The sequence below is a fragment of the Podarcis vaucheri genome (genome assembly GCF_965113315.1).
Source record: "Podarcis vaucheri genome assembly, chromosome: 13".
NCBI classification, from domain to species: Eukaryota; Metazoa; Chordata; class Lepidosauria; order Squamata; family Lacertidae; genus Podarcis; species Podarcis vaucheri.
The window spans coordinates 41,362,634-41,384,478 of record NC_138751.1 but is presented as its reverse complement, the minus strand read 5'-3'; the positions used below and the strand labels follow the sequence as shown (position 1 = coordinate 41,384,478).

The 21,845-nt window shown below is 44.8% G+C and overlaps 2 protein-coding genes and 1 long non-coding RNA gene across 4 annotated transcripts in view; 2 read left to right on the top strand and 1 right to left on the bottom strand.

The window, feature by feature from the left end:
• The window catches only part of ACLY (ATP citrate lyase), a 61,985-nt gene extending 56,157 nt beyond the window's left edge, over positions 1-5,828 (top strand). For both annotated transcript variants that reach the window (XM_082194732.1, XM_082194731.1), the window contains 3 exons: positions 739-821; positions 2,760-2,836; positions 4,957-5,828. In XM_082194732.1, the coding sequence (XP_082050858.1) occupies positions 739-821; positions 2,760-2,836; positions 4,957-5,051 (255 nt within the window). In that variant the 3' untranslated portion in view covers positions 5,052-5,828. The remainder of the gene's footprint in view (positions 1-738; positions 822-2,759; positions 2,837-4,956) is intronic.
• Positions 5,829-10,355: 4,527 nt separating this feature from the next.
• KLHL11 (kelch like family member 11) lies at positions 10,356-19,264 on the top strand. Its single transcript, XM_082194857.1, has 2 exons — positions 10,356-10,999; positions 13,404-19,264. Exons 1-2 carry the CDS (start codon positions 10,458-10,460, stop codon positions 14,980-14,982), a joined length of 2,121 nt encoding a protein of 706 aa, XP_082050983.1. The 5' UTR covers positions 10,356-10,457; the 3' UTR covers positions 14,983-19,264.
• Positions 19,039-21,387, bottom strand: LOC309516436. Its single transcript, XR_014212919.1, has 2 exons — positions 20,454-21,387; positions 19,039-19,541 (listed from the first exon to the last, which is right to left on the bottom strand). It is a non-coding gene; the product is annotated as an uncharacterized lncRNA (long non-coding RNA).
• Between the last annotated feature and the right edge of the window lie 458 nt (positions 21,388-21,845).

The following is a 21,845-nucleotide window of genomic DNA, read 5'->3' as shown; positions in this document are numbered from 1 at the left end:
GCCTGGTTCCCTGTAACCTCACTTCTCGCAGGGAGGGAACCGCCAGAAGGTCCTCAGAGCTGGAGCTCAGTGTCCGGGCAGTGGAGGTGGAGACTCTCCTGCAGGTATACTGGGCCGAGGCCATTTAGGGCTTTAAAGATCAGCACCAACACTTTGAATTGTGCCCGGAAACATACTGGGAGCCAATGCAGGTCTTTCAGGACCGGTGTTATGTGGTCTCAGCGGCCACTTCCAGTCACCAGTCTAGGTGCTGCATTCTGGATTAATTGTAGTTTCCGGGTCACCTTCAAAGGTAGCCCCACGTAGAGCGCATTGCAGTATTTTCACTTGTAGGTGCAAGGGACTGGACCGGAGAATCTCAGGTTCTTCCCATGGCCCAGCCCTTGTTTTCATATTCTGTAGGCAATGTTTTCTGTACCGCTTAGAACCTGAAAGCTGTGGTACCTCTTGTTGTGGAGAATCTCAGGAATAGGAGCTCTATGGCAGTGCCAGGGATCCCTTTAAAGGCTATGTTCCCTCACTCCTCCACAGGTGACTAAACTTGGGTTTTTTAATTTCAGCGGGTCCACTCTAAGTAGATTTGTATGTCCCCAGCCAGAGAGATCAGTTGATAAATGCCTCACAATTTATCACTGAAATACTTCCAGCCGAATTCAAGTCCCTGCATGTTGCTACAATCTCTTGAAGGAAGAAGCTTAACTTTTCCATCCCTCCCCCTCCCCTTTTCTTCCACCCCAGAAACCCAACCTCATCCTCAATGTCGATGGGTTCATTGGTGTGGCCTTTGTTGATGTGCTCAGGAACTGTGGCTCCTTCACACGGTGAGCAGTCTTATTATTCTCCAGCTGCGTCTGTATTGTGGTTCAGAAGTTTGGTTATGGTGAATTGCCCTGATCAAATGAGACAACTGCTCCCAAGCATCTTGGGTGCAAGTGAGTTGAAGTAAACCCAGTAGGTAGAAGCTGTAGTTTAGAGTCGGAGCATATGCGAGACTTCAGTCAATCTGATTAATTATTTGATTAGCCACAGGCAGGCTTAAATAGCATCTTTTGATGCCCCAGTTGCCACCTCAGATGCAAAAGGGGTATGTGGAGACAGTGGAAAAGAAGAGCCTACTGAATCAGACCAGTGGCCCATGTAGTCTAGCATCCATTCTCACAGCTGCCCAACAGATTCCTCTGGAAAAACCCACAAACAGGACCCCAAGCACAGGAGCGCTCTCCCCTCCTGCAGTTTCTAGCCACTGGTATTCAGGATGTGGGTGGCGCTGCGGTCTAAACCACTGAGCCTCTTGGGCCTGCTGATCAAAAGGTTGGCGGTTCAAATCCCCGCAACAGAGTGAGCTCATGTTGCTCTGTCCCAGCTCCTGCCAACCTAGCAGTTCAAAAGTACACCAGTGCGAGTAGATAAATAGGTACCACTGCGGCAGGAAGGTAAACGGCGTTTCCGTGCACTCTGGCTTCCGTCACGGTATCCCGTTGCGCCAGAAGCGGTTTAGTCCTGCTGGCCACATGACCCAGAAAGCTGTCTGTGGACACACGCCGTCTTCCTTGGCCTGAAAATGAGATGAGCTCTGCAACCCCATAGTCACCTTTGATTGCACTTTGACTGCCTTTGACTGAGTCCAGGGGTCCTTTACCTTTTACCTTATTCAGAACCACTGCTGTGCTGCGACCGTGGATGCAGAGCATAGAGATCATTGCTTGTAGCCTTGAGTTTGCCCAATCCTCTTTTAAAGCCACACAAACGGGAGTGTGTATGTGTGTTGGAGGGAAGGTATGCTGCTGCTGTAAAATAGTGGGCAGACATAGCAAACGACGCAGCGATTTCTCCAAAGCAGCTCTTTATTTGTAAGCTGGAACAGAACTGAACAGCAAACAGCGCAGCCGGCCTGCTTTTATAGGCAGCCGGCTGTCAGCATTCTAGCAACAACAACCCAGGGTTTCCCGCCTAAAGTAACTGACGTGGACCTGAGTGAAAACTATATGCACGATACTCCTGGTGGCCAGGGTGAGAACTTCAGTACATAACAGCTGCCATGTGAGGTATGAAATGGCCTTTGCGTTTGTAAGAACTGTTCGCATGTTCCCAAATACAAAGTAAGACGGAAATGACTGAAGCATCCTTCCCTAATCTGGTGCCTTCCAGATGATGTTGGACTCCCAAGTCTCCTCAGCCCCAGCCAGAATGGTTAATGGTCTGGGATGGTGGGAATTGTAGTTCAGCAACTCCTAGAGGGCACCACACGAGTTACACCTGGTTTACCCAGACCCACAGCAACCCTCCAAGGTCTCAGACAGAGGCCTTTCCTATTCCTGCTTCCTGTGATTCTTGTGAACCCTTCCCCAATAGCATGTGGTTGCCCAGTCACTGAGCTATAACCTCTTGACTAAAGTATATTAGAAGCTTCCATCATTTTTTTAAAAAAATCCATTCTCAACAGCTGAGTTGCAGCGGGGCTAAGGGATAGTAGGTTTGCACAACCAAACAATTTCAACATAGAAGTACGGTCACTCAGGTTATCTTGACTGGGTTGTGATGGGAAAGCTCGTTTAAATGTCAGGAAAAAGAGCGTCTCATCTCTGGCAACTGCTCTTGCCTCCATCTTGGTTTTTTTTTTAGAAGCAGGATTCTGTGGTATGTGTCACATGGGAGCAGGGGTGGCTTCTATGTGGCTTTTGTATGTTAACCAGCCTCTGAAAATACGCAATGCAATAGGATTCATGTTTTAAGCAAGAACTGCTTGGTTTGTATTGCAGGGAAGAAGCTGACGAATATATTGACATTGGTGCCCTCAATGGCATTTTTGTGCTTGGTAGAAGTATGGGGTTCATAGGTAAGTCCTAAAGCCACAAGTATTCTTCCATAAGGCAGCAGGGCTGGGTTGGACGGATTTTTATACTGGGGTGGAGAACTTCAGGCCTGCGTGCGAACTCAGGCCCACCAAACTGTCATGATTCCAGCCCACGGTCAGAGGTACACTGGCCTCACTCCAGGCATTCGGCTGGAATCCTTGTTGACCTTCCGTCTGCATCTCCCGGCAGGCAAGGTCGTAAATCGGCGATCTTCCTCAAACGTGAGGAGAACACACCCTCCTCCTTCTCTCCCTCCCTGCACTCCCCCAGGGAGGGGAAGAAAGAGACAGACAGGAGTCCTTTTACATGTTTTATTCCTGTCATTCAGCAGTACAGAGAAAACGTGTCTGTACCCTCCAGACTCTGGCAGTAGAGTAACTGCTCCACCCCAGTACTTCCAGCACAGGTCAGATGACACTCTGAGCTAACATCCGGTGCTCAGTACAGAGAATGGACTGCCCCTTTTTCCCACCAGTACAGTTCCAGACCACAACATCCTGTTTTGCTTTCCAGCCACCTGCAGCTGGCTTTTGCATTGCTGCTTTTTCCTGACACAAACCTCCCTATGGCCCGTGAGGATAGTTTGCCCAAGCCACACCCCCTCCTTACCTATTGCCTGACTAATTGTACAGTGGTACCTCGGGTTACAGATGCTTCAGGTTACAGACGCTTCAGCTTACAGACTCCACTAACCTAGAAATATTACCTCAGGTTAAGAACTTTGCTTCAGGATGAGAACAGAAATTGCGCCGTGGCAGTGCAGCGACAGCAGGAGGCCCCGTTAGCTAAAGTGGCACCTCAGGTTAAGAATAGTTTCAGCTTTAAGAACGGACCTCCAGAATGAATTAAGTTCTTAACCCGAGGTACCACTGTATATGACGTCTGGTAAAAGGCAAGGTTTGGACAAAGGAGGCTCTGGCAGCCCTCATTGTCAGGGCTAGGGAAATCTTGCTTATAGAGTTTCCTCAGTGCTGAGAAACATCCGATCATCAGTGCTTGGGTAGCAGCACACAAACATTTTTTGCCCTCAGTAGTTTGATTCCTAACTGTACGGACCAGAAACGGGTCATCTTGACACCACTGTGTCAGACTTGGCTTGACCCACCTGTCAACCTGGGCCTGTCAGGAGTTCAGCCTACACTTGAGTAGGACCCTGGCAGACACACATGCCCAACTGGCATGTTCCCTCCCTCCTGGTCGATTGTTCAGGAGCTTCATAAGCTTTCTTCAGTCCGAACATCACAGCAAACAATGCCAACCGACACCGGCACACTTAGGGATCCGCAGAGTTTGTGCACCATGCACGTGACAGACCCCAGCAACTCAGCATTTTGGCTAGTCTACTTTATTTACATATAAACACACACGGAGCACTGCAACATGGCTCCCTCTCTCTCTAGCATCAGATAGCAAAGAGAAAAAGAACAAAGGACAATAGTCCCATTTCACGGAACACAGTAACACAAACATCCTGTCTCCGTCACTTCCCACTCTGTGGAGTCAAAACATACACCGTCATGTGAAAGACAACAATCCTAGGACTGCAGTCACGGAGCAGGAATTCTAACAGGGGGTATGGAGATAAGGATCTGCCGCAGCCAGCTGCTTATATGCCACCCGAGCTCATCTGTGCTGCAGAGCTGCAAAAACACATTCTTGCTAGGCTGTACGTTGCAAACCTTGACCCATCTGCAAGGGGATGGTCAGATTGTTCTGTACCTGTCTCCTCTTCCATCCAAGTTGCCCATCCCAAGCTGCAGAGCAGCGACAGCCTTCCACCTGCTTCTAGGCCCCTCTCCTACATAGGGCTGGCAAAAACCTGTGTCGTCCCCACAGTTCCTTTGAGACAAAAAACACCTTTGCACAAAAGGGGTAGCAGGAAGCTGTTGCAGACCTGTCCAACAGATGCTGCGGTTAAGAGTGGTAGAGTTGTGTTTTGGGTCTTCGCCTCTTGCTCAGCAGCAGCTGGGACTGTGCTGTGGAGTGGGAATAATTTTAATTTCTCCTGTTTTAGTTATTTTTTAATTTTATTTTAAGAAAACATTGTTTCAATTGAATCTGAAAGATTGTACACAGTAAGAACCCTCTGTGTTAATTTCAGGGCATTACCTGGACCAGAAGAGGCTGAAGCAGGGTTTATACCGTCACCCTTGGGACGACATCTCCTATGTTTTGCCGGAACATATGACCATGTGACAACAACAGGGGGCAAAATGAGTTGCCTTTATGGAAGGCCAGTATGGGCATGATTGTACTATATGCCCCGGCTGCCGATGTATAGGAATACGAGGACTGGCTGGGCTGAAATTCTATACAAGGCAGATTTTTATAGCCCTAGAAGTGGATTCTATTAAAAAAAAAAAGAGATAAACCAAAACCCTTCGCTATTTCCTGCTGTATTTAATATATATAAGCAGTTGCACTGTCTTGCTTGTTCTGTGTTTTTATTTTTCTCCCCTCTGCTTTTCCGCAGTGTTTTCTGACCAAGTTTTAATGTTTTTATTTTGATCCATGACCTCATTAGACTTGAAGAACCAGGGAGTCATGACTCCTGAAGTACCAAACCCTTGAAGAACGTTGTCCTCACAAGCTGTATAATTTTGTGGTACATTTGTCCTTTTTTGTCTTCTGTGTGTTCATCTGCACAGTCTGATTGTATTTCTAGTCGGGGGGACTACTGCTGATTTAATAAGCCATTCCAAGTCGGGTGTAGTCATTTTAAAATGTAAACTGGTGATATAAGCTGTTCTTCAAAACTGTGAAATCTGCGAGTATTCCAGTTTCTGTATTTATGCAGCTAATGTTTTTACTTATCATAAAATAAAACCTAGATCTACAATTCTTGCAAAGACTGACCTGTCAGTCAACTTACAAGATACACCATCTCTTGGCCCTTAACTTATATTCACAACAGTATTCAGTGCTGTGTCTCTGTATCATATAACCTGTCTCAAATAAATAGTACAATAATAAGTTGTCTTGGCTTGATTTTGTAAAGGGAGGCGCAGAACTCCTTAAACCCAAATTTGAGCTACCTATGAAGAAAATATTTTTACGTGACAAAGCTGCATGCTTTCCCCAAAGTGGTAAAATTTGGCTCACATTCAAGCATATACAGTGGTACCTTGGCTTACATACACTTTAGGTTACAGACTCCGCTAACCTAGAAATAGTGCTTCAGGTTCAGAACTTTGCTTCAGGATGAGAACAGAAATTGTGCTTTGGCGGCGCAGCAGCAGCAGGAGGCCCCATTAGCTAAGATAAAGTGTAGTGTGGGTTAAGAACTTATGAACTTATGAAACCAGCACTAAAAAGCAGTGGGGGAGATGATGAGAGGTGAACCAGTTGTGGACAGGGGGCAGATCTCTGATTTGTAATGTTGATCTGTGATGTTGTCTTTCACCAGTAAAAATCAAAGAGGACACAACAGTTCTTTCCTGCTAATGCCTGGTGCTAGTGTAGGGGTTTGTGTCAGTATCATGTGGGTACTAGGTCCTTTGTTTACTTTTTTTATTGATATTGTCCCTCTTCCCCCCTCCCTCTATTTCCCCCCCCAACCGAAATATGTCCGTGGCAAAAGTGTCTTACTAAACATTAACAAACTGTGATGAAGACCCCTGGACTCTGGTTGGCTACTTTTGCTTTTGCATTTGCCGTGCAACAGCAATGTTTTAATATTTGTTAAGTATACTCAGAGTCCTATAGTGATTTCATGCTCTTTATTGCAGCTTGTAAAACAGTGATGGAATTGTCCCCCAAACCTCAGGCTTTTATATACATTATTTACACAATGAGTCCCATCTGATTGGCTGGTTCTGCTTCCCTCCTGGAGCCTGATTGGTCTTTTCCTGCAAGCCAATCAGTTGTTGCATTCTAGGATCCTACTTGCCTATTGTTCTAGGATCCAAGCTTAGTACATAACAATTTGGAAACTAAAAAACAACAGCTGCCCCCCCCCCCCCCCGCTATGTGTTGCATGGAGAAAATCCATAGAGAAATTTTTTAACTCCTGCTTTCCTAACACTGGGCCTAGTGGGCATTGTGATAGGAATTTTGATGTCTTAGATATATGTGAATGTTCATAAGTGTACCAACCAAGCACATACATAGATCAGCACAGGAAGACCGACCTGGAACCATTTTGATTCCTAAACTGACCAAATGTTTTCTCTGCAAGGTCAAAGTGGGAAACCTCCCCATTGTCTCTTGCCTCACAAATCCTATCTTAAGGACACATTTAAGATATGAATACGGTGTGAGCCTGTGACATGGCCCGGGAACTAAGTATTTAACATTACAAATGACTGGGCAGGCTACCCAGGCAATCCAATCAAGTAACCTGCCAGACAGGAGATAAACAATGACAGGAGAAAAACAACATTCAAATTTCTGTTTTAGACCGCCTTTTCTGTGATGTAGGTGTGATGTATCTGAGGGGTGGTCTTAGGTTACACCCCTTCTGTGATGTATGTATGATGTTTCTGGGGGTGGTCTTGATCTACAGGGTGGCAATTTCAAAAATCTTTATAAGGCCTTGCGCGCCATTTTTCTGGGTTCCTCCTCTCCTGCGGGTGAGGGGAGCACCCTGTTGCAACAGATCAATAAAGATCAGGCTTACTAGCTGCTTTGCTTCTCAATATTCTCTGGTTGGCCTCTGTTATTCTCTCCTACCTATAGGGAACCTATGTAAGGACTCTATATGAGCTCTTGGATACCCCATAAGGGAAAAGAGCAATTTTTATTTACAACAGCATCTAGTGATGATCATTGGATTCAGGGCATATAAAAGAAAATGCTTCTTCAAGCAGTTCCTAGTCAAACTGTGGCAGTCATTCCCACAAGAGGCAGCAATTGCCACCAACCTGGACAGCTTTAAAAGGGTAGACAAATTCAAGGAGGAAGAGGGCTACCAATTGCTACTAGTCATGAGGGCTATGCTCTTGTCTCCACAGCTGGAGGCATCAGTACTTCCAAAAAAAGTTGCTGGAAACCTCAGGAAGGGAGAGTTGCAATGCTCTTGTGCTCAGGTTTGCTTGAGGGTTTTTTCCCATAGGGGCAACTGGTTAGCCACTGTGAGATCAGGAGGCTAGACTAGAGGGGGCATTGGCCTAATCCAGGAGGACAATGCTTATGTTCTTGTGTTCAAATCGGAGTTGCCTCCCAGAGATTACAGACTGGCAGATACTCATGTTAGAATATCTACAATTAGCAAAACTGATGGGATCATTTAGAGGAATATCGAAACAAAAACAACTAGAGAATGAATAGGGACACGGGTGGCACTGTGAGTTAAACCACAGAGCCTAGGACTTGCCGATCAGAAGGTCGGCGGTTCAAATCCCCGTGACGGGGGGGGGCACCAGGTGGCGCATTGGAAGATGGCCGACAATAACATCTCTCTGACCCACACGAGGTAATTAAGAGGATGCTATGGGAAGTATGCAGTCTTCCTACCCCCCCAAGGAGATGGGGGGGCTGCCTTGCCAGCGGTGTCCACAATGCACCCCCGGATCCGAGAGTCGGGGGTGCTGGTCACTTGACACGAGCCCTCGATGAAGTCAGCTCTTCCTGACGCCGATTCCAATCAGCACGTGCTGGTTAGCTTCAGCTCGGAATTATAATTGGAAATATATAATTGGAATGAAGCTGAAGCATTTACATCAAGCAAAGTTCGAGAGATAAGGCTGCTGATTAATGCATCTCTGTGTTTGGAGCGACGGGAGGAGACAAATAAATCAAGCGATGAACCACCATTATGAGACTGGTATGTGCAGAGCGAAAAAAAGAGGGGGGGTGGAGGAAAAACTTTTATTTTCTTTGCCTCATGTGAGTATTTATAAACCTCCACCCCAAGAGAGACGAATCGTTGCCTTTTACTAATCGCAAGCAAGAATTTAAGAGCTGTGTGGAGTGAATTATTGATTGAAGAGAGGACTGGTAAATATGGAGTGCGGAAGGAAAATTCTATGACGCAGTTGTTAATGGCGTCTTGCTAAGCCAGGCTTGTCGAAGAAAGACGAGGGGAGGAGGACCAGGGTCATTGGAATGTAAATAATGGATTGAATGTGATAGCCTGGCAGAGCCCCTTTGTGATATATGTGGCAAGCTTGGGAAAATTAAATAGGATGGACCGAGGATAAATTTTTGAAGAAGGGGAGTAATGGCGGCTGTCCTTATGAGATATGACTTTTGGAGTGTGCAAAATCCACGCAGATGTTGTTTGTTTCTAACCTGCTTGCGAAGATTATCAGAGATTGCAAAGAAAGGAAGATATGATAACAACAAGAAGATGAAGAAGTAATAAAGAGACTATCTGGACAGAGCTGGATAGAATCGTTGGATAAAAGCAGTAACAGAAGTGATGTTTTGATTCTCGTTCGGAGCTTGATGTAAGGGTACCCCCAACAAAATTTAAAAATCTGGCTGTATAATTTGGAAGTAATATGATTTGGAAATAATGTGATTGAATTGGCCTGTTAATAAAAATTAGGTTTAAAAAAACAACAACAAATCCCCGTGACGGGGTGAGCTCCCATTGTTCGGTCCCAGCTTCTGCCAACCTAGTAGTTCGAAAGCACGCCAGTGTAAGTAGATAAATAGGTACCACTCCGGCGGGAAGGTAAACAGCGTTTCCGGGCGCTGCTCTGGTTAGTCATGCTGGCCACATGACCCGGAAGCTGTACGCCGGCTCCCTCGGAAAATAAAGCAAGATGAGCGCCACAACCCCAGAGTCAGTCATGACGGGACCTAATGGTCAGGGGTCCCTTTACATTTACCTTTAGAGAATGGATAATATTTAAGAATTATGTAAAACTTTATTGTACAAATAACTCCATATTAGCAGAAATTGAGTGATATTTGTAAAGAAACAGATCAAAGGAATGTATACAAAGCAGAAAGAAATATACAATGTAAACCTGTGTAAAAAAGAATGTTATATCAAACAGTATAATAAGTAGGATGGGAAGGACTGTGCGGATGAGTACTTTTACTATGTAAATAGCTTTCTCTCTCTCTCTTTTTAAATTTGATTTCTTTGTTTCTTATTTTTGTTACTTCTTTTGTAACTTTTTTCTTTATAAATTTTCTATTTTATATAATTTTCTTTTTTTTAACCTGTTAAGAGATAGTACATAATGTTTGTATAGACATGCAAATCTTTAAATCAATAAAGAACTGATAGCCAAAAAAACAAAAAAACAAACACATGACCCCAAAGGTCATCCAGCCCAACCCGCTGCAATGCAAGGGACCAGAGTACCGGGACCTTTTTTCCTAGAGGGGGGAAAAAGCACTGATTACAACCATTTGCCACGGTGGGAGCTGGAAGCCAGCAACACCTGGAGGACCACTGGTTACCCACCCTCTGCCCTTTCCTATGAGCAGCTTTCCACCGCCGTCACGCGATGAGCTTATCCGTCTATCCCCGTTCGTAAGTCTATGTTTCGGAAACGACGCAGGGCGCGCGCGGAGGCCGGACGCCCGCTCCTTGTTCCTTCCGCCGCTCTGCCCTGCGTCTCTATGGTCACGCGGGAGACGCCGCCTCACAAGAGGAAGAGAACCAGCTAGAGCCGGGCTCAGGGAGAGGAGAGAGCGCTCAAGATGGCGGCGGCTGGAGGCGGAGGGGACTTGGACGGCGGCGGCGGCGGCGTCCCAGAGAGCGGCGCCCTCTCCCAGGAAGCGGAGGGCGGCCCGGACGCGGAGAGCGACTCGGAGGTGTTTTCGTGCGTGGCTCACTGCTCCGAGCTGGCCTGGCGGCAGAACGAGCAGCGGCAGTTGGGCCTCTTCTGTGACGTCACGCTGGCTTTCACCGGCGGCAGTAACGGCGGCGCGGAGCAGGAGGCGGCGGCGGAGGGGCGGAGGGAGAAGGGCGCCGGCCTCGGAGCCTCTTTCCCCAGCGCCGAACCGCCCGCTCGGGAGTTCCGCGCCCACCGCTCGGTCCTCGCGGCCGCCACCGAATACTTCGCCCCTCTCCTCTCGGGGGACTTCGCCGAGTCCCGGTCGGGCCGCGTGGAGCTGCGCAGATGGAGCTCCGAGGCCGGGCCGGACCCGGAGACGGTGGAGGCCGTCATCGGCTTCATGTACACGGGCCGCGTCCGCGTCAGCCCCGGCAACGTCCACGAGGTCCTGGAGCTGGCCGACAGGTGAGGCGGGTGGCCGGGGTTGGGGGGGGGGTCATGGGTTCAAGAGGAGCGCGGCTGCTTGGCGGGTTAGTGGCAGTGATCAGAAACAGCGGAAGCTTCGTTTAACGTCGAATGATACAGTTCTTTAAATATTATTACTATTTTACTATCTTGGGGGGTGGGGAAAATACATTCAGTGCACTGTTTATTTTTTTAAAGAAAAGTTTGCGATTGCTGGCTCGTCAAGATGTATTGGGAGTATGCTGTGTCGCACATTAAGCACAAGAACTGTATGTTTATCAGGCTTGTTTTTTTGTCATCTTAAGTGCCCCACCCATAGTAAAAGGGACATACTGACGTATATGATTGACATGCCCATACTTTGAAAAGTTTTGGACCATAGTGGAATGCCGAAATGATGAAAATTCCAACAGCATAGGTAGACATGCAAATGCATTCCTCTTCTCTCAGACTGTTGGCCTTTAATTATCCGTAGCCTTTTAGAAGTGGGTGAGATGTATTCCCCCCCCCCTCTTGGTTTTAACGTATTAATTGGAAGGTTGTCTGTTTTGGGTTGCCCTGGTCAAGATAATGCAACTCAACAAATTCGATAGAATCATAGTAATATATTCCAGAGTTGTTTATTTTATCAATATTTATAGCATCTAATAAGAGGATAAGTTATAAGGATTTGATAGCACATTTTTGGTGCCACCTACTAGAAGAACAATAGTACAATGTTGGGAGAAATCTGGATAATGTATCTTAGGATGGAAACATATGGTATATAGCAGAAAGCGTATGGTATATAGCAATATCAGAAAAAGTTTGTCCGCATACTCAAAAAAGGAAAAGCACAGCCTCAGGATGTTAGCACTGTGGGTTGGGACTTTATATGCAATGGACACTGGAGAATATGAGGCATTATCAGAAGTGGCGAGAAGGGTGTGGCTGGGGCACTGTCTCCCTTCAGCTACGGACAATTAATTAGAATACACTTGGAACTATAATGCAAGATTTAGATAAGATATGTGTGAGGGATACTGTATCATTTGAATCACCTCCATGATAGTTTGTGGTTATAGATATATTTTGTATTTCATTTGTTGAAGTTGAAGACCCCCCCCCACCTCCATGTACTGTCATTTCTGTCCTCATGCATGAAAACTCTCCCTTACCATGTTCTTTGGTAGGTAGAAAAATATTAATGCAGAGAGTGCTGAGCCAGTTGTACATACAGCTGAAGTAAAGACAACCCACCTAGGTCAGTGGGGTAAACTGCCAACCCCAACCTTCATATAAATACATGAAATTCTGTGATGTATGATGACTGACTGCCATATTTTCCCAGTCATTTCCTTCCTTCCTACCTACCTACAAAGACAATCAGTCTTTCTGATTGCCAGTGTGGTGTAGTGGTTAAGAGCAGTGGACTCATAATCTGGGGAACCAGGTTCGCGTCTCCGCTCCTCCACATGCAGCTGCTGGGTGACCTTGGGCCAGTCACACTTCTCTGAAGTCTCTCAGCCCCACTCACCTCACTGAGTGTTTGTTGTGGGGGAGGAAGGGAAAGGAGAATGTTAGCCGCTTTGAGACTCCTTCGGGGAGTGATAAAGCGGGATATCAAATCCAATCTCTTCTTCATAAATTTATAACAGGGCCATGAATTTATTTTTAAGATATACGTTTGCATTAAATTTGGATTTTATTTTAAAATGGGTTACTTTTTATAGGTGAATGTTTTTGAAATTCACAAGATTTAAGGAGAAGATCTGTAAGAAGGATGGGTTTCTGAAGGGGGAGAAGCTGCCCAAATGTTAATGCTGTCCGTTAATTGTGACTTTCCATATCATGGAAGTTAGTTCTCGAAAAGGGCCAACAGTTCAGTAGTGGAGCATATGATTGTAATACATATAAGGTCTGAGGTTTAGTCCCTAGTGCATCTTTACAAAGCATATTGGAAAGCAGGACTGGAGGAAAAAAATCCGTACTTGAGTCCTTGGGAACCATTTCTAGTTGGAAAAGAGTAGACAATACTGGGCTAGATGGACCATTGGGCTGACTGGGTATAATGGTAATATACTTGTATATAGACTGAGTGGAACAATGAATTTTGCACAAGATTGGAGATGGGTGAGATGAAACCATGCAGGTGAATGTTGAGTTCTTATTAAATGTTTCTGCCCCACCTGTATAAATCATGTCCCATCTGTGTCATGGTTTTATGTGACTTTCTATTTTGTGGAGCTGAACAGTTAAAGCATCTTTAATGTAGCTACATGAAGGTGTAGAAAGGGTAATGTCGCCTGTCCCTATTAGGTGTTTGTAAAGTGAAAAGCAGGGTACAAGTTGTTAGTTATATAGTATGACGTTTCTTCACTCCTCTCTTTGAACTATTTAAAATATATGTCTATTTCTTTTGCAGGTTTTTATTGTTGCGTTTAAAGGAGTTCTGTGGGGAATTCCTGAAAAAGAAACTGAACCTCTCCAACTCTGTAGCCATCCATAGCTTGGCTCATATGTATTCGCTGAATCAACTGGCACTGAAAGCTGCTGACATGATCAGGAGGAACTTCTACAAAGTCATCCAAGATGAGGAGTTTTTCACTTTGCCATTTCACCTCATCAGAGACTGGCTTTCAGATTCAGAAATCACAGTGGACTCAGAAGAAGTTCTCTTTGAGATGGTTTTAAAGTGGGTTCAAAGAAACCCTGATGAAAGAGAAAAGTACTTTGGGGAACTCTTTAAACTTCTCCGTCTTTCTCAGATGAAGCCCACTTACTTGACCCGACATGTCAAATCTGAAAGGCTTGTATCCAGAGATGAAGCTTGCCTCAATCTTGTGTCAGAAGCAGTAGAAAGCCATGCTCTCAGGGCTGAGAATTTGCAGTTAGGCACCCTCCAACCAGTCACTTCTGCAACATGCCTGCCTCGCTTTGGGCAAAACATGGATGTTATCATGGTTATTGGTGGTGTGTCCGAGGGAGGCGACTACTTGAGTGAGTGTGTGGGGTATTTTATTGACGAAGATAGATGGGTGAATTTACCTCACATACACAATCATCTCGATGGACATGCTGTTGTAGTGACAGAATCCTATGTTTATGTAGCAGGATCCATGGAGCCTGGCTTTGCCAAAACTGTAGAAAGATACAACCCAAATCGAAATGTCTGGGAGCAGGTTTCCAATCTGATAACCAGGAAGCATTCTTTTGGCCTTGCCGAGGTAAAAGGGAGCCTGTACAGCATTGGTGGGCATGGGAATTTTATCCCTGGTTTCAAAGATGTAGCTGTCTACCACCCTGACCAAGACAAGTGGCAAAATTTGGAGTCTGCACCAAAGATACTTCGGGATGTCAAAGTAGTCACTGTAGATGACAGGTTTGTGTACATGGCTGCCCGAACCCCGGTTGACGGGGATAGTGAGGAAGGCTTAAGAGCTGTCATCATCCGATATGATGTAGATGCAAGACAGTGGCAGGATTCTGAGTCTCTGCCACTCCTGGACAACTATTGTTGTTTTCAGATGGCTGTGGCCAACACAAACTTTTACCACACAGCCTCATGTTGTCCTAGGAGCTACCCACAGGATCATGAGGAAGTCAAGAGAAAGATCTCTAGCCAGGTGTCGGATGACATTCTGGAAAGTTTGCCACCAGAGGTTCTTAGTATTGAAGGGGCAGCCGTCTGCTATTACAAAGATGATGTGTTCATCATAGGTGGATGGAAGAACAGTGATGACACAGACAAACAATACAGGAAAGAGGCTTACCGCTACTGTGCTGAGAGGAAGCGCTGGCTGTTGCTCCCTCCCATGCCCCAGCCTCGCTGTCGTGCAACAGCCTGTCATGTGAGGATCCCCTTCCGGTCCTTGCATGGTACCCAGCGATATCCAATGCCGCAAAACCTAATGTGGCAGAAGGACCGGATCCGGCAGATGCAGGAGATACACCGTCATTCCTTAAGCTTGCGGAGGATGCCACGGTCACAGATAGAGTGCTAACTTGAATAAATGGAGTTTGAAAAATGCCTTTCTGTCTTGCCATGCTCAGCATGGTCCTCCAGCTGTAGCCTAAGCAGTTATGTTTAGGCACTGAGGATTATTGAAGGGGATCTAGTTTCCTGGGCTTTAAATAGGTTGGCAGGATTGTGAGCATCACATGTGAACTTGGGTGTATTTTAGCCATAATATGGAGGTAGGCATAGTTTTCAAGCTCTTCAATCCTTTAGTTTCCCCCACAGATGGGATGCAGATATAGAGCCCAGCAAAATAATTGTTCTGTAAATCTGTAGATGTGTTCACAGATGTCCAGTGTCACAGCACAGCCCCTCCCCTCCCTTGGAGTTTATTCCATTTAGGTGTGGGTGAAGGAGAATTTCCCAGTGTATTGGGGCCTCTCACTCCTCTTAATGCATTTATACAGGCTGTGTGAAGTATTTTTTTACTTACTTTAAAATACTGATAAATCTCATACCATTTCAAAATTTGCATTTTAACCTGTTAGTTTTATTTGCTTTCGCAAAATTATTTCTTTTTTTTTAAAAAAAATCTGCAATTGCTATGAATGCGCTTGCTTTTCTTAAACTTGGAGCCATGTGCAATAGTTTAATAACAAACCAACCCCTATATATTATAAGTAAAGCACAATCTTTCACAGAACTTCAAAACGTTCCTATGCTTATAAATATTTTATAGTTATATTTATCTAGAAGCATTTGCGTTTACAAAGAGATTGTGGTGAAAACCAGATATTCTAATAGTTGAATTATTTTCAGTCCTATATTAAAAGATTTCAGAGTCCTTACTTTTGAGGGTTTCACTGTAATTTTTGGTGATGCCCTTTTCTACTTTGGAGTAGTCCCATTGATTTCAATAAAATTAATATGTATATGGTTCAGGATTGTGGCCTTAAAGGAATGAGTGAAAAGACCAAAAAGATAAGCACTACAAGTCCAAATTCATAATCTGAAGGAATTGGGGGTTCATTAATGCAGGGAGAAAGCTCAATGAACTCTGTGTGTTCAGGTAAGTCTGATTAGGAAAAAAACACTCAACCTGCCTTTGACAATCAAATATATTTGCCTTTATGATGCTCCATTCCTTGTTCTGACTGTGTTGAGTACTTGAGACTGGTTGGAGTGGAACAGTTGCCTCAGTTATAATTTTGATAGTAAGGGTCCAAGTCTCACCAATGTCTTAATGGTGTTTTGGCAGAAAATAAAATAGAGAAAAATTATTTGAGTCTGGTGGAAGTTCTGTGCTGCTTTCGTCCCTCAAAAAAGCAAGGTCTTTGCTTTCTCGAGAATTTTGTTAATTTTATTGGAGATGTAACTTCTTGGTCCAACTTATTGGGCACACTTAAGCTTTAGACCATTACAGAATTATTTCTCAGGCAGGCAAACTGCACAGTAAATAATTAATGAAACTCTGTAATATCGTAAGTTGGTCCAACAAAATATTTCATTTTACCTTTGTGAATTTTGTCCTTTTGGGATCGATGTGACCACTTTCTACTGATACCTTACCAAGTTATCCAAGGCAGGTTTCTCATTGATTTCCTCTGGCCTCATCACTTCCCTTCCCCCTACCCTCTCCTGACACCCAAACATACAGTGGCAGTATTTATCCTGCCCCTACTATTATCTTCAGTAAATTACTTCTGGCATCATTGTTGACATAAGGCAGTTGTGCCCCCTCCACTCCACTGTCAATGTGTACAGAAGCTTAAGGTGTGATGGTAAAGTTAAAGGGAAGTACTCAGGTGAGATCAAGACCTGAGTCATGCAGTTACTGGGCTCTTGTGTAAGTGGAATACTTGGAATAAAATTGGTCACTATTTCCAAGTTTCTATAAAGGAACTCAAATATTATTTCCCCTGGTTTCTCTGCCCTTCTTTGTCTTTTGGTGGTTTCCCCTCTGTTAACTTGTCCACGTTTATATGATGCTTAATTCAGGATAATTGAGATGGGACAAGGAGAAATCAGTATGTGAGAAATCTGCATTGATCAAGATTGTTATGAAAGTTGATTACAGTATTGTTAAACAGCAGGGACTTAAATACTGTCAATTCTTGTTTTCCAATTTAGCAAGAAGCATAACTCATGTCTGATACAGTGGGGTAAGTCTTTAAACTGCATGGGTGTGCACAGGTTTTCTTGACTTGCATTTGACCCTTAATAATTGCCTTTTACAATATATTTTTTGGATTAGAAATCTGTGTTCATTAAATAACTGTCTTGTTATCAAGTTCAGACTAACGCAGCCTTGTCAAACAAAGGAAGTCACAAACATTTAAGAGTTAAGTAATGCCCACTTGCTTGCTTTAAGATATATTGTATGGACCAGCCAATTATTTATGGAGAAGATAGATACTTCAAAAAGCTTGTTGAAAATTCAGGGCTCAAACAGCCCTGCTCAGTCCATTGGTAGAGGTACTGATTAAGAGAAATACACAGAATCATTGCCTAGCATCAAATTTTGGATGCATCTATATAGAAAACAAACTTTAAAAATGGGAATTGTATTTTTACAAGGTCTGAATGTTGTATGTTAGAAATTTCTCACAGCACCAGGATTGAATGGGAAAAGCAATGAGACTTTAAGCAGTTTAAGCTTGTAGTGTAGACACGGCCCTATGTGTGTCTGTTAAATGAAACACTAGCTGAAATGCAACACAAGTTTTGAGATTTCATGACAGATTATCTGGCCTGTGGTGCAGAATGGTTGGTAGTCACCACAAAAGCGTATAATCATATTGACTGTGTACTGTATCTGTGCAGTTGTTCAGTCTGGCTGGTAAGCTTTGCTTTTTAAATTAAATCCTATGTCACTTTGGATGTTGCTTGTGAATGCCAGTCACTTAGTATACAAGTGTCTACATGTCTTGCTTTGAGATTTCTGTTTGCATGGAGAGTTAAGAGCACACTAGAGAACAGTCCCATTGTTCCACATGTAGTGTTAAATGTTGGGACTTCTTAATGTATACTCTGGATGTTAGGCTACTAACTTGCTCCGTTGTTCTGAGTGCCTCTTAGCCCCCCTGAATAGCACAGCTCATGTGCTGCATGCAAAAGTCCTATCTACTTAGTCATGTCATTCCTTGATGAAACACAGCAGTTGATAATTATTGTTGCCTGGCAAAGGGAAATCCTGTTGGACCATCCAGATTACTCCCAGTTGGTGAAGACTGATAGCTGTAGGCTACATTTCTAAACATCACTGAGAGTCCCAAATCATTGGACGTGTACTTCGCTGGCTACGATAGGACTACTCACCATAGATAGGTCCTTTCGTTCTCAGCAACTTAAAAGACCTCAAGAAATTGCAGTTGAGTTACAGAACAGGCAAACATGCCAGCTGTCAGACTTGGGAAAACAATCTCCCTTAAGCTGTACTGATTCTCTGCTATGGCTGAATGCATGTTTCGCACACTGCCTTCCTCTTGTGATGCTAGTGGACACAGCTAGATCTTTCTGTGATGCCTGAGCTGACATTATTACTGAAGTAATACTGTCTGTAGGTTACATAGTCTTTCCATTAGTAGATTTAAACATCTGTCTTGTTTCTGTGTATTTCCGTGAGGCTTACCCTTACAGAGTGAGAGTTAACAGTCATGTCAATGCAATGTTATTTCTGTAATCTCTGCAACATTGCCACAAATGACTCCTCTGTGCTTGCTGCAGCCTCTAACCACAGGAGGGCAGAATTCACATATAAAAATTAAGATACCAGTATTTGCAGTGTGACCAGTGGTCCATTTTTAGGAGGCCACATAGAAGTGCTACTAGTATGAGCGCCTATCATTTAATAGTAATAGTAATAGTAGTATTCCAGGGAGACATCTGCTCACAGAAGCCAAGCTGAATTGGTGGTATGCACATCAGTCTGTTCCGCCTCCCTATTTCTGGGACACTTGCCACAAAGCTATCCTAGTTGGAAGCCATTTTTCTCCTTGCTTCCCCTGAGCCCAGTTAAGGTGGCGTTGAATGTAAGTCTAAAAGTTAGTTGGTAGTCCCAATAATTTCTCATGGATCAGTGAACCTCAAAAACAACACATGGTTTTGTTCTTTCTTCCTCATTCCAGCCCCAATTTGCCTTGTGTCTGCTGCTTAATAAACTGGGTAACATAAGCTTCATATAATGAAATGCAGACATCCATCCCTTTGGGTAGAGTCCTTTTGAAGCTATGTCCCTAAAGTCTATTTTTTAAACCTGCAAATCAATATATGTTGTACTACAGTTCTGTAACACTAAACTTGATCTCAATAAACATTTTATTTCTCTATTTCTGTTCTGACTGCTTAATGTTATTGCTCATAATTGTTTATGAATGTGTTCCAAAAAAGTATTCCCCAACAGCCTGGGGAATTTAGATCCCATTTGTCTCCTGCTTTCAAATTCAGCTTGTGGTTGGGGCATTCTTCAGCCATGAAGGAAAGTCTTCAGTCCCCATTTTTTTATCCCAGTTATGGTCACTTGGACAAGAAGAATGAATTAAAATGGACTGCATCAAAGATAATGACTGGGAATGTTCGGTATTCATCATTTTGTCAGCCTTGTAGCTGTAGAAAATTGACAAAAGCTTAGCTTATCTGTCCAAGCTGTCTTATGTTAGCAAATTACTGTGGGTTGGACTGCAATTAAATTAGTTGCACTTTGGTTTCATTGAAATCAATGTGAAGTTAGTCATAATGAACTTAAGTTTTCATGTAGCCTGGATAACTCAGTTGGTTAGAGCATGGTGCTGCTAACACTAAGATGGCAGGTTTGATCCCTGTATGGGACAACTGCATATTCCTGCACTGCAGGGGGTTGGACTAGATGATCCTTGGGGTCTCTTCCAACTCTGTAATTCTATGTTTCTATTGATCATAACGAGGCCTATGGAAAATTAGTCTAGCTCCAAGCTATTTGTGCAAAAGTCTGAAATTTTCTTCTGGGAGTACCCATAAGAATAAAAAGCACTGGTTTCAGCAGATTTGGTGTACGTACTCCAACAAACATGTTTATATTGACAGCTGGGTTTGAGGGACGCAGGTGGCGCTGTGGGTTAAACCACAGAGCCTAGGACTTGCCGATCAGACCCGCGACAGGGTGAGTTCCCATTGCTTGGTCCCCACTCCTGCCAACCTAGCGGTTCAAAAGCACGTCAAAGTGCAAGTAGATAAATAGGTACCACAACGGTGGGAAGGTAAACGGTGTTTCTGTGCACTGCTCTGGTTCGCCAGAAGCAGCTTAGTCATGCTGACCACGTGACCCGGAAGCTGTACGCCGGCTCCCTCGGCCAATAAAGCGAGATGAGCGCCACAACCCCAGAGTCGGTCACGACTGGACCTAATGGTCAGGGCTCCCTTTACCTTACTCCAAACAAACATGTTTATATTGACAGCTGGATTCCACTCTGGGTGGCTTCCAACAAAATATTAAAATACAATAGCATGTTAAACATGAAAAGCTCCCCTAAACAGGGCTACCTTCAGATGTCTTGGCCTAGAATCCCTTGGTTTTCATAAGGAAAGGCAGTGAATTGAGTCAAGCCCCCTGGCCCATCTTGCTCAGTGACCTGCTTGAGACATCCTCCAAGAGACTCAGGCAGGAGTCTGAGATTCCACTGAGCTATGGCCCTTTCACCTTCCCCCATAGACGTCCAGGTGGAGAATCTGGAGCAGGACCTGCACTTGGAACAAGCAGAGGTGGTTATGCAGAGGGAGGAAGTGTCACGTGGCGGGCCCAGCTTGCACGCTCTTCTGCGACACCTACAGCCTCCAGGGCGAACTACACACTGTTTTGGACTAAGTACATACACTTCGAACAGCTTCCAGCCTTCGGAAGAAATAAACAGAGCAGAGGCAGGTCTTGGGTTGCGCCGCTGTTCAGCCTGGACATCTTTCATCGGCCCTTAGAAACAGTGCAAAACAGTGATCCCAGCGCAGACGGCATTTCCTCTTGTCGTACTTCCTGGCCTTAAGGATTTTGGGAAGGATTTCCACGTGAGAGGGAGGAGGCACTTATTTAATCATCCGTTCGGTTGTTTCCTAACGGAACGATGCAGCCCTTAAAATAAAAAAATCCCTTTGCAAATGCTATTTTATATGCTTTATGGGAGGGGGGGAAACAACTAAAAAACCACAAGTGCACAGAGTAAGGTAAGAAGAAAAAAACAAGAAATACAACCCATGTAGAAAACGAAAGATACTGTGTACGGTGCCAAAGAAAAGAAGAAAAATTGTCATTGTAGTTAACCAGATCTCTTTGCAAATCACAATAGAAGAGACAAATGAATGCCTGCCAATATCTATCTGTCTGTCTGTTTATCAGGTGCTTCACTTTGGCTGAGGGATCATTCCTTAAATCCAGGGATTAGCAAACTTTTTCAGCAGGGGGCCAGTTCACTGTCCCTCAGACCTTGTGGGGGGCTACAGTGGCGTAGCGTGGGGGGTGCCGGCCGCACCGGGCGCAACATTGGGGGGGGGGGCACGTTTGGCCGGCCCTCCTCGAGGAAGCAGGAACCCCACTGTCCTCGGACCTCCTCCGAAGGCTGGCGGTGGGGCGGAGAGACCTTCTCCCCGCGCCAGCCTTCGGATGGCTGTCCTGAAGACTTGTGGTGGGAGCAGTAGCGTAGCGTGGGGGGTGGAGGGGGGGCCTGCCGCACCTGGCGCAACATCTGGGGGGGGGCGGAAGAGACTCGAGTGCTAAAATCCACGGGTTAGGGGGCGCAAATTACTTGCCTTGCCCCGGGTGCTGAGAACCCGCGCTACGCCACTGGGGGGCTAGACTATATTTTGAAAAAAAATAATGAACGAATTCCTATGCCCCACAAATGACGCAGATATGCATTTTAAATAAAAGCACACATCCTACTGATG

What these genes read in the sequence shown, in the direction of transcription:
- KLHL11 (XM_082194857.1), top strand. Translation starts at nt 10,458, where the DNA reads ATGGCGGCGGCTGGAGGCGGAGGGGACTTGGACGGCGGCGGCGGCGGC. An exon ending in GTCCTGGAGCTGGCCGACAG is followed by an intron (nt 11,000 to 13,403) that starts GTGAGGCGGGTG and finishes TTTCTTTTGCAG; the next exon opens with GTTTTTATTGTTGCGTTTAA.